Source organism: Cottoperca gobio, chromosome 13 (assembly GCF_900634415.1).
Source record: "Cottoperca gobio chromosome 13, fCotGob3.1, whole genome shotgun sequence".
Taxonomy (NCBI): domain Eukaryota; kingdom Metazoa; phylum Chordata; class Actinopteri; order Perciformes; family Bovichtidae; genus Cottoperca; species Cottoperca gobio.
This window is the reverse complement of record NC_041367.1, coordinates 18542303-18554746: the sequence shown is the minus strand read 5'-3', so window position 1 is coordinate 18554746 and position 12444 is coordinate 18542303. Positions and strand designations below refer to the sequence as shown.

At 40.9% G+C, this 12444-nt stretch overlaps 1 protein-coding gene across 2 annotated transcripts in view; it reads right to left on the bottom strand.

Annotated features, from left to right (window-relative positions):
* Positions 1–12444, bottom strand: part of nectin1b (nectin cell adhesion molecule 1b) — a 142586-nt gene that overhangs the window by 26734 nt on the left and 103408 nt on the right. The window contains exons 6-7 of one of the 2 annotated variants that reach the window (XM_029445969.1): positions 6897–7044; positions 3000–5178 (exon numbers count right to left, since the gene is read on the bottom strand). In XM_029445969.1, coding sequence (XP_029301829.1) covers positions 4989–5178; positions 6897–7044 — 338 coding nt within the window. In that variant the 3' untranslated portion in view covers positions 3000–4988. Of the gene's footprint in view, positions 1–2999; positions 5179–6896; positions 7045–12444 lie in introns of those variants that run through there. The other variant, XM_029445967.1, reaches the window with a different exon arrangement.

The following is a 12444-nucleotide window of genomic DNA, read 5'->3' as shown; positions in this document are numbered from 1 at the left end:
GTGTATGCTTAGGCATCCAAGCTGTGTCCTAATGTACTATGTACTAATGTACTCATCTTTAAAAATATACTGTTTCTGTTAGTACACAAGACATTAATGAACTTTACTGTCTTTACTATGTTCACTGAAGAAATTTATGAATCTAGAAACTATTGCTTATTGAACTTAAAAAAAAGCTTAAAGTTTTTCCAAAGATATATTTCTTTTTTGGAGATGCTCCGGAAGCTGTGTCATCTCTATTCACAATTTGTTTTCATTTTCGAGCTGTGAGAAGCCCCTTTTTTTTCCTGCTGTCATCTTTGAGTGTATCTAAAGGATGATTCCAGTTATTTCTAACTTGGGTATGACATTTCAGTTTCGGCCATCATTACCTCCGCCAAGGAGGAAAAACTACTGGCACCATTTTCATGAGACTTGGTGAAAGGGTGTAGCATGGGCAGAGGAAGAACCCATTACATTTTGGAGGAGATCCAAGTCTTAGGGTTGATCCATGCATTATTTTTCACTTGTGGAAAGTGCCTTGGCGGAGGTCTGCGTTCTCCAAATGCCATATTAGTTTCTATTAGTTATTATAATGTTAAACTCGCCAAAGTAATTGCTGATCTCTGCTAATGTGGTAACGTTAGCACTTTTGCACTTCCAGTTTCCTTGTCTCAAAGTATATTGTTTTTTTGAATGGGTTATTGGTTAGATGCCTTAAATAAGCTCTGGGGTTAACACAAGCTTAAGAGATTTTTACGTTTTGTTCTAGGACGTAAAATGTGTCTGTAAAAACCACACTCGTGAAATTTCAAGCTTTAAAAAGGTCGTCATTAAAAAGTGTCTAAATGACACGACAGATGTCGCCTGGGACATGAAACGCCATCTCTCCTCCACCTTTACAGCCTCGTGGTGTTTATGGCCTAACTGCATCTCTTTACTTCTTGCGATTGCATTTAAACTTTAAAAAAAATATGTCATCCCTGCAGCTCTCTAATATTAGAAGAGAAAGGGAACACAGCCAAAATATTGTGTGGGCACAAATATGGCAAGCAAAGTATGTCAAAACTGAAACAGGGAGTCAGTCTGTAAACTGTGATGAATGTAATGTGATGAACCGTTCTTCCCAATAATTTGGGCTGGACTTGGAATTATTTCAAAACCTTTGTGATTGCCTGTCTGCTTCTGTATCTCTTGCACATTCTGATATTTGTTTTTGGGATGTCACCACATTAGATTTTTGAAGAAGACTAGGTGAGACTTATTACCCATAAGGATGGATAAAACCATGAAACACAGACCCGAGTTTTAATAGATCAGAATTGTACTTTTACAAAGAGAAAGCAAAGCATTTTCCCACAGATGTAATACTGCTTTATTATTTGTCAGGATGGTCCTGAAGCTGTCTGCACATTGTCCTCAATATGTTTTTATTTCCTGTGCAGTGCATTGGGTCCATTGACAGGGCAATCAAAGTGTTTGCAACCTTAGTGCGCACGTGGACATCTCGAGCGTGAGCACGCTACATGCTCAGAACTATCCTAGAATTAGCATGTAGCATTTGGACACAGAATAAGCTACACATGCATATGGGGAATCAAACTGTACAGAATAAATACATATAAACCTGACAAACTAATCGAAACTAATGACTAAGTCAGCTGTGGAGTCACTCAGGGTTTGCAGGTAAATACATTTTTCTCCATGCCAGCTAAATCATTAAAATGACTGCTTTCAAGCTAAATAAGATTAGCCTTTGATCTTAATACATACTATATATCATTTTTTTTTCTCCTTTCTTCTTGTGAATGTTATTGATTAATATATGCAGCCTGAATTTCTGAGCGTACAACTTTGGAGATGTAACCTTTCGACTGGCCAGAATTGCCATTGGGAATAAAAAGATGTTAAGAACAAGATAGTGTCAACCAAAATAAAGATAAAGTTAAATTAAGGCTTGATAGGCTGTGTAACATTAAATATTTATTAAGGTTGTTTCTGCTATGATGTATACTGTTGCCGTGTACCATATGGAGAGTAAGAAATTCAGTAGGCCTACTTTCACCTCTTGATGCATCACAGTCCTTCTAATTCTGCAGTTTGTACTTAATGTTTGCTCAGTCCGTCATTAGTCAGATGCAGCACGACGATGTTCATCCCAGCTTGACCACCTCATGTGCATGTCAGCTGTGCGATTACACATAGACTCCCTCGGAGCCGAATGTGATGCAGGCAGCATGTGGGCGTTGGCTTTGTGAGACACCCAGACACTAATGAAAGCTGACAAGCACTACAAGCCTGTGGGGAGCAGAAAGCACCGGGCAGGGAACCATAAGCTACATTCAAGTCTGCACTGTTTCCTACTCAGACATCCACCTTGAAGACCTCGCTCCTCCTCGCTCTGTTGGCTACGAAAGGCTCAGGGCAGCTTAAGGGGAGATTTAAGGGAGATAGCGAGGAGAAAACATAACTAATCCTTAAACTGAGAAGAGTAATCTCTGAGGGAAGATTTACGGCAAAGAAAATGACTTTAACAATGCATTCACAAAAAACGTGACCTTTCTATTAGGATTTTTTGCAACAACGAGGCAGTTTTTTGAGCTGCAGATAATCAGAGTTAAGAAAACACTGGCTGTCCGCTGCATGAGAGAGAAAGTGAAGTGTCGCATCCCCAGAAGCGTTTGGATTAAAGAGCCGCCATATGACCACCACAGTCCCAATCGTGGAAAACAATGTGAAGTGTTTGAGCTGATCCTCTGTGCTCTCATTGATTTCTGTTGATCACAATCTTATTAGGCAATTTAAATGCTAATGATACTTTTAATTGCAAGACGGGATAAATGTGATTTGATCTTTAGGAGGCAATTACTTCCATGCTTTGTCTTGCTCCGATCATTTCAAAAAGGCGGACAACAATTACCCTCTCACAAGAGAAGAACAAAACAAGAATAAAACAAAATGACTTCTGTTTCTTTGTTCTTTGACAAGTTTATCAATAAATGATTTCTGTTGTTGGAAGGTTTTGTGTTTTAGAACATTTAACTTTACAATTATACACAAATGGCCAGTTTCCAAACCTTTTTCCACACCTCAGGCATTTATACTAGATTACATACACTGCTATACAAAATAACATGAAAGTAAAGGTGAATGTTATAGACAGTTGTACTGCATGTATAACATTCTGTACAGAAAAAACCAAGCACCATGTTTTTTTACTCATAAACAACAACAGGGAATGATTCAAATTCACACCCAGTACAGAAAGTCGATGTTGAATAATTCAGACAGACAAGCCTACTTTGGTTACAGCTTAAAGCTAGAAGGTGTCCAACAATGAGTTACCATTTATCACATTTTAAAAAGGTCTCCACACAGCAAAGATGAACAGCACTGGTGACCGGTTTATAAATCAAAGGCTACACAAGTATAAGTAATATCTCTGTGAACCACTTCTCCCAGCGTCGTCTTTCAAATTGTCCTACTAAAAAGGAGACATCTATTTTTATAACTTCAGCATCACATATATTTCAGTTTAACTTCACTGTAGAGTCGATCAATAATTTCAAGTGTCTTCCAAAATCAGAATGGTGCTACATTTTAGTCCCGGAAAATCATTTCCAGCCCCTAAGGGCGAAGAATTTGTCCCTCTGTTGAGGAAACTCAGTTGATGTAGTTTGGTGACAATGACATCCAGCTCATAATTCATCATCCTTTTAACATTCTGCATTTGATCCTTTTCAGATATTGTAGTAAATATGGCCAGTTGTCATCAAAGTGATTCATACCAGCGAGTATTTGTAACTGTGTCAACAGCAGCAGCACGTCAGGAGCTCGAGCGGGTGAATTCATTTTGCAGGGATGTGGCGCCACGATTGGCAGTGCTTTTCGGTATTTTGGAGGTCATACATCACGCTCGGGCAAAAGACAGAGCGATGAACACATTATTCTGAGAACATCGCTTTTGACAATGCCCATCTATTTTGATAATCAGTTGACTATTGTGCCAGTGCAGCCTCTGAAGGGCCAGTGATTTATTAGGATTGACCAATTTTGAGTCACATCATGTGCTGCTTTGTGAGGGAAAACAGAGGCGTGACTGACGGTGCAGTCAGGCATGTTATCAAATGCCCAAGCTTGATTAACGGCTCATCAACATGCAGAATTAAACAGTCTGGCTAAATGCTTCCCCTTTACCCTGACATCAGATACTCATATAAAACTATGAATCTCTCGCAGTGGTTTTTTCCTGCACATTCACTTGCAACTCATCTGCATTCACATAATTAGACATTTCAAGAAAAAGTAAACAGTTTCTTCTTAAGACACAGAACATGTTTGATGACACGCCACAGGAAAACGGACACAAATTATTCACCTGGACAATGAAAGCTTTGAATCACATCTCATTACATTAACATGCCGAGCTACAAGTAGGAAACAATAACAACAGCTACACAGCACTGACACGACTACAACTCTTGTCATGCATATTTGACGACAATCATGCACACAGAAGGAGAGGAAAGAGCAAGAGGCGGCGGAGGGAGGTTGCACAATGTGGTCTGTTAACAAAAGACATTATCAGTGAGTTTTAGCTTATGTAAAACAAAGCCTCTATAAGCTTACAGATTTCCCTCTGATTAACAATTTGATATGCATGTTCAATCTCGTCCAAAAAGTGTTCTGTTCTGTCCAAGCTCCCCCGATCTGATAAACTCTAAGTGGAGCTGGAAATTTTATCTTAAGACTTTTAATTAGGTTTGATTTATCTTGACACTCTTCATCGAGTTTAATTTTCATTCATAATTATTTATCTAGCTAGATGTATTTTTTTTTGTCACACACCAAATAGAGATGTTTTAATCTTACTTCAAACGTCTCAATTTGAGCGAGTGTTATAAAAAGAAAAAAGAAAATCCTTGAACTCAAAAGTTGTTTCGATGTAAAGTCCGGTGTGAATGTCTAGTAAAGGATCGTGTCGATGAACGTTTGTCTGCTTTCAGCGCTCACAATGGTGTGCTCAAGTATGTCACTTGCAGGCCACCATTACATGCAGGCAACAGAATAGAGGATCCAGGAGGACAGGGTTCAGCGGGGGATAGACTGGGGTCAGGTGCCTCTACTTTCCTTGTGGGGGACTCTGGCTTCTCTGGAGCCTGTGTCACACAACTATCAGCAACAGCAGCAACAGCAATGCTGAGGGAGGGGAGTGGGAAACAGAGAGCAGTTACTTTGGCATCAGAGTGAGAAAGAAAGATAGATTAGTAGGGAGGGAGAAAGAGACAGAAAGCAATGGGAGAGGTAAGAGTCTGTGTGCTTCATTTGTCTTAAAAAGCATTCCTGAGAGGTAGAAGCAGTGTGCTATCTGGCTCTCCGGCGGGCTCTCCGGTGGACCTCAAGCAGCCGCAGAGGCAGCAGGAGGAGCCGCTGAGGCCAAAAACCTGGCACAGTGTCTCGCCGATGCTTGATGTTAGCATCACCGCTTTGAATATCAAATCAATTACAAGATTCTGGAGGGAGACCTCTAAAATAAGCACTGTAATCTCATCATGCGAGTTGATTAAAGACTCATGTGCACCCTCAGCCAGATTCTGCACACCCCCAACCTCAGTTGTTTTGGTAATATTCCCAGGGAGGAAGATAGCCAACCCCTGCACACAGCAGCATCCTTCCCATGGGGATGTGCTTTGCATCGTGTATGTTCAGTATAGCCAAGAACATAATGGAAACCCTGGCAACCAGGTGTTTTAGACAAAGGCAATTAGCAATATGCAACTTGAATGCTTGTTTCCTTCTTTGTTGAAAACAGATTCCTTACAATTCTTCCGAAACAGATGGCAGAGACTTTTATCACCTTTGGAATGACATAAGGATATTTTAGATCTCACAAAGCTCTGTCGCTTGTTGTTCTCTCAGCTGCATCCTCTGCAACTTCTGTTTCCCCCTCTGTGTACGAGCAGCAGCTGGCAATGTTCAAAATTGTCATGGCCCCTGGTTTACAGGCAGAACAAAATTACCAGGTTGACTGGAGGAGGGGCGGCACGAGTAAATAACATCGGAGAGATACATATAAATACAACTATAACTTTAACAGCAGTCTCACTGGCTTAATTGATGCCAAGAAAGAAGTCCTATTTATTCTTAAAACACATTCCAAATTCAATTTAAAGGACCTGCAAACATTGCTTTTGTAGGGTTCAGACTTTAACTACCACCGCAGCGTCAGATTTGATAGAAGTAGATCAATATTTGAATCATAATTGCGTCATTCTTCCACGCTGAACAGCATGGGATTTTAAGTTTGCAAGTTTTTAAAGCCAGTTATCAAATCTTTGATCTGCCAGTTGCTCTTTAAAATAAAATTAATTTGCATAATTCCACAACTGTTTCTCCTAATAACATTGGGAAACAGCCCGACCTCTGGACCTACTGCATACTCAATAATCTCCTGGAAAATCTCCTTCATTTCCTTATGATGAAACTATCCAACAGAGGTGAAGCTTTTCCAAGCAGCACATTCTCCTGCAATCAGTCCTGATTAAAACAATAGTGTTTTAATGCTAGATGGGCTCACTACAGCCCCCATTACAATCAAGCAACTACTTAATAATTGCCGCTTCAATGACAATCATAGATTGTATCTGCAAAAGTAAACAAAAATAAGCTTGCTTTTTTAAAAGTCTGGACGCAATTAGGTTATTTTTCATCATTATCAGCTCTCACAATGTACAACTAGGAGGCAGGGACATGTTTGCAGTGTGTTCTTCTGTCTCTGAACACATTAACTCTCCCCCAAAAAAAGTTTTTTTTCCTTTTCAAAGTGTTTCTCTCTCGTGGGCTGACAAGAGTGCACACCTAATCTTACCACTCGTGCAGCCCCCTGCAATGTTCTCTGGCAGAGGCTCAGTACTCACAGGTCATTATCTGTCTCAGTGCGGGTCTTCTGCTGCCGCCGATGGACCATGAAAACAGTTACAGCCACGCCGATGATGAGTCCAATGGCAACGACACCTCCAAGGATCCCGATAACACCACCTGGGGGACCCTGCGGCATTGGCTTCTCTGCAGACAAGAGGAGAAATAACAGTGTCAGAATAGGTGTTCGAGTTATTAATGCTGCTGCGTTGAACTTGGAAAAAATAACACTCCAACAGCAGGGAGGACAAAGGAACACTTCTGTCACATCTCCATGGCACAACGTTTTCCACATATCAGGAAAGCGTAAGGATATAAACAGTAATGTTACATCTCCGTGGCACAACATGGTTGCAATAAATCACAGAAATTGGGGACATAAAGCAATAGTTAAAAAATATTTCAAAATTAAAACAGTAATGCATCCAAAGAAAAGAAAAACACAATAGAGTATTGTATTGTATTGTCTTAGTCAGTTGACATGGTATTATTTAGGCTTGAGGTTTCTGTCATAAAACACATCCAACTTTTGTCAGACACGTTTTTCAGGATGAGAAGGTTGTTGCTCAGCCTAGCACTGCATGCATACCACACAGTTGTGGTCACTCAGCAGCTGCTGCTGTATTTCTAATGTGTACTCCATCAACTGTTCAAAAGGAGCCTAAATTATCTCGAATTTGACAGCGAACCCAAATGCACTCTTAAGAGCACACCGCTATAATATTTAAAAGTCCTTGCCAACAGGGGGTAATGAATGCACAATACACACATGTCTGTGGTTTCCTAAGCTAAGAAAAATCTAATTCTGTTAAAATGGTTGAAAAGTTAGTCTGGTTAGACTATTTTTTTTGTAAGCGTTTTTGCCTTTATTCAATAGTACAGCTAAAGCCAAAGGCAGACAGGAAAGGGAGAGAGCGAGGGGACGACATGCAGCAAAGTGCCTCGGGTTGGACTCGAATCCACTGGCCTCTGCAGAGTAAGGACTCAGCTTTAATACATCACTGATTGTTGATGTTACTCTTTCTGCTCAGCACTCTGTTGACATGCTGAGGCTGATGGAGCAACACAGGCAGTAAGGACCCAAATGCAGGCTCAGATACAACAGAGATACTTTAATAAAAGAAAACGTACAGGTAGGAAAGGCAGGCAGATACAGCTGCTAGGGAATTGTCAAAGAAAAGTCAAACGAAGACAAGGGGAGCACACAGACTAAATACACAAGGGAAGGAGGGAGATAACGAGGGACAGGTGACAGCAGGCCTTACAAGGCACAGGTGAAACTAATAAGGGCGGGGCAGACAATCACACAGGTGGGAAACAAACAAAGGCAGGAAGTAAAACAAGACAAGACACAAGAGAAAACAGACTTTCAAACTAAAACAGGAAACAAACTATCAAAAAAAACTTTTTTTTATTGAGTTTTTCAAAAAAGGCACAGGGATAGCAGTGTACAGATACAATTCAAGACATTGTTAGAACCTATTTTTATTATTATTATCATATATAAAAATATACATTTTTTGATATGTCTTTGAGAGACAATCTGTGGAAGTGTCTTCTAGAGTTTTTGAACCAATCTGTAACCAATGCCAGAGAAAATAGAAATCAGAAGCTCGAGGAAACATTGGAAAATAAACACTTATTTGATGCCAGCACATTATTGTTTAAGCTCCATACATTGTAAGAAATGTGACATGCTCTGAAATCATTGCCACATCTTTGCCTATTGGCTTGCTGATTTGACGCTTTTACATTTCATGTGGTCAATGAATTGTCCTGTATGACATAAGAATACATCAAAATGTAATTCCTCTGTTGTCACGTTGCCAAACCTAAATTACTGCAGGTGAACCTTTTCTACTGTGTCTCAACTGATGTAGTCCGGTATTACTAAAATAGGACAGTCATTTATTTTCAGAAGCATAATGGAGCTTTTTTTTTCAGAAGGCAAACAGCCCCGGCATCTGTTTACTTCGGGGGGGAAAAAGCAGTTAAACCTGTCCTTCTTTAAGACTCGCCAGGGACCAATCAATGGCTGTGGGCCTGTTGTGATGGGACACTGCAAATTCTCCCCATCTTACACTTTGAAAAGGAAAGCCTATCTCGTGCCCTCATGATGTCTCCATTATTATCTGGCCGTCCCCGCCGGTAGTGACAGGACAAGGCCTCGCTCCCAGGGGGCCTCTTCTCAACAGCCCCTGCCTGCTTGTTTGATTCACTGCCCATAATGATAGATACACAGAGGACTACTTCACATATGGCCACACAATAGCAGGCACGTTACCCCACCTTGTACCCAACACACGCTGCCTCAAAGTCACATATATTGTGTCCATCACGATGACGTGTCACGCTGCACTTGTTGCTGCTTCTTTATTTTCTGTTTGCTGGTACTTAAAAGTCATATCATGTCAAATCTACACACCAAAAGAAAGTAAATAGATTTTCTTGTAAGCACACACACTTCTTTCTTGTGATGCATTTAAATAAAAAGGGCCGTGGAGTATAGCTTTGAAGAGCGGGCGTGAATGTGATCTCGCTGCTGTAGCATGGCAACAGATAAGCTAGAACTCCTACTGTTGTCTCATCTCGCTACATAGTGAAAGCCAGTGGGCTGAATTTCATGGCCCTAATGCAAATGCCAGACACAATAGTCTGTTGTATAACACTAACACACAGAGGAGTGGACTGGATCAGAATGCAATTTCCCTGTTGTGGAGCCTAAGGCACTCTGCACACAGGATTTAGACTGTCACCTCCGAACATATAAAGGTAGGGTGAGCCATCTGGCGCGCAGCCTGAGTGCTTTGTCTGCTTCTTAATCATGAAAAATTAAAGCTTTTGTTTTCAGTACACACGTTTAATCAATCTTCACATGTATGCACCGTTTAGGCAAAAATGTCACTGTCGCCAATGTGGACAGTGTAGCAAACCTCACCGTTAACTCCAACACTGTGTACGAAAATGCTGAGCTGGGATGGTTTTATCACAAAACCGAGAGCTACCCTCTGCAGAAGCCAAGCCCTTCTACAGTATGTGCAGCCAACAACACCTTCAAATTCAATTAGTCCAAGTAAGATAGTACAACTGTAGCAGATAACGGGTGCCTGATGATTCAATTACTGCAGGGAATGTATTTTTAAGAAGATGAATTGCTGAGAATTTGGAAACATGGTGGTAGGAACACAAAGTGTAATACTATTATATAAAAGTTCCAGTTCCGAACATCACATCTCAACCCTTAACACGTGGATTGTTGATGGCATAAATAAACCGAGTGAAAGAGTTCCTGCCGAAAACACTCAAGGACAGGAGCTATTGAAGAATGTGAAGACGGGAATTTGGAGTTCAGTTCAGATGCCACAAGAGTTGAGGAAAAATTTGGTGATCTGACAGTCAAATGAGTCACTGAAAATTATTTATGCCTAACCTTGGATTGTGCTCAGCCTCTGTGGCTCTAATCTTTAGCCGAGACTCAAATTTATGTTGTGTTATATTCGCTGATGCCCGTGACTTAGTCCTGTGAAAGTAATCGTTTGGAAATTCCCCCACGCAGCACACAACAGGCAGTACTACATGAAGAAGGCTTTGTCCTTGTTGTAGAATAAACAGTGGATTGCCAACAGTAATAGACACGGGGATTGAGTTACTGTATGCAGCATTTATCTGCTTCCTGCTTTCACAACCACCAACAGTGCCAGTACTAGCACCAGCACCGTCATTATCTACACCTTCATTTTAATTAGTTGAAACAAGAAACATAACTTTCATAAAATGGAATACCCCAGCTATAATGTTAGGAGAGAGTATGCTCTTTTCCAGATCTCCTGTTCCACAGGAAATTATGCTTTTTCACGAAAGCAATATATATAGCTACCGTAATGTACTACTGTAAATGTAATGTACAACTCTGCTGTGTTTGTACTTTGCTGTAACATTTAAATTGTATACTATACCTTCTTCTACAACACCATTTTTAGAAATAGAAATAAATAATTTTAACTTTTGATATTTTAGTACATTTTGCTGATAATAGCCTACTTATGCATTCTAAATAAGGAAATATCTGAATGCAGGAGTATTTATACGTTGTGGTATTGCTTCTGAAGGCTACACTTATATCCATTTTTAGTTGGATCGCACAGAAACATGAAATTTACCTGAAGACAAACAGCCCTGAAAGCATGAGCTCATTATCAAAAAGGTGCCACAAGAACCCTACAGAGCACCTATTAAGTATAAAACCCTTCGACCTCTTTTGATTTTTCAACAGTGGAAAACCTGCATAATATCTGACCAAACTCTATTGAGTAAAGGTTGTTGTTCAAATATGTCTCGTGGCTGCCACTGAAAGATTGCTATTGATTTGCAATAAGTGTAATGCACCCATCCATGCAGCGGCTCTCTCTGTGCTGTCGGTCCACCGCTGGGGCACATTTGCGCCGACGCACTTGACCTTGGCTTCTTGTGGCTGCAGCTCCCTCTGAGGTGGCGGCAATCTTCAGTCTTGTCACATCTACTCCCCAGAGTTCATTCAGCTGAACCAAATGTATGAGCTATTGTTGTTTTTCTCTGCTGCACAGTGCATCCAAACATAGAGTACAGTCACAGGCCTGAACACAGTCCTCCATCAGCTTTGATAGTCTTTTGTGGCATTAGGTTTATGTCAGCCGGTAGCCCACGGAGAATCAAATTTCCCTGACAATCCATCAAGAAGACACCATTGGTTAAGTGCTACTTCGACCCAGCAGGTTCTTCTGTTTGCTGCAGAGTTTAGACGCGCAGCCAGCCGGAGGTCTCATGGGGTTCGGGGGACACAGTGAATAACTGCTTTGCGTGTGATTATTACTAATTCATTCCTCAGGGCAGAACCTACAGATTTGTATGCATGCTCCCAACATGGGGCGGTTATTTCTTAAAGGAGATCTGGTAACATTTTTTGTGGAGCAAAGGCAAGTGATCAGCTGAAGCTGTGGCCTGAAAATTGATTACTTCCTCACTGTTGCTTGTGGCCTTTTTTTGAGTGAATGTGACCTACATGCAGAGTGATACGGTAATTCAGCTTCTGGACCATTCAAAATTTGTGAAAATGGTGTAATCTCAAGCGCCAGCTGTGGACTACTCAATAGCCAAAACATGTGGGCTCTAGTGTTACCAGTCTCCCATAGAACATGTTAGTCACACATACCAGAGCAGGAAGAGTTCAGGTGAGAGGCCAAGGGGTGAGCGGTCTCCAGCTGGAGCAGGCTTTGCCCACTCCAAATCCAATCTGTCACAGAATGCACCAATGCAGGCTTTAAATGGAAGCAGGTTTTTTGCAGCCGCTCGCTGCCATGTACCTGCTGAGCCCTGGTGTGGGTCATCAAACACTGGCAAGACAATTCACAGCTTAATGATGTCTTTAAATGTACAGTCGCCCATGGCAATCCAACTAAAAGACAGTAAAAAGGAAGTGTATAGAAAGCCTGAAACTATAAGGCATCACACTCATGGTATTAAGAGAACATTTGTGTGTAGTGGCGCTTTGTAAAAATGTTCCAGTCATAA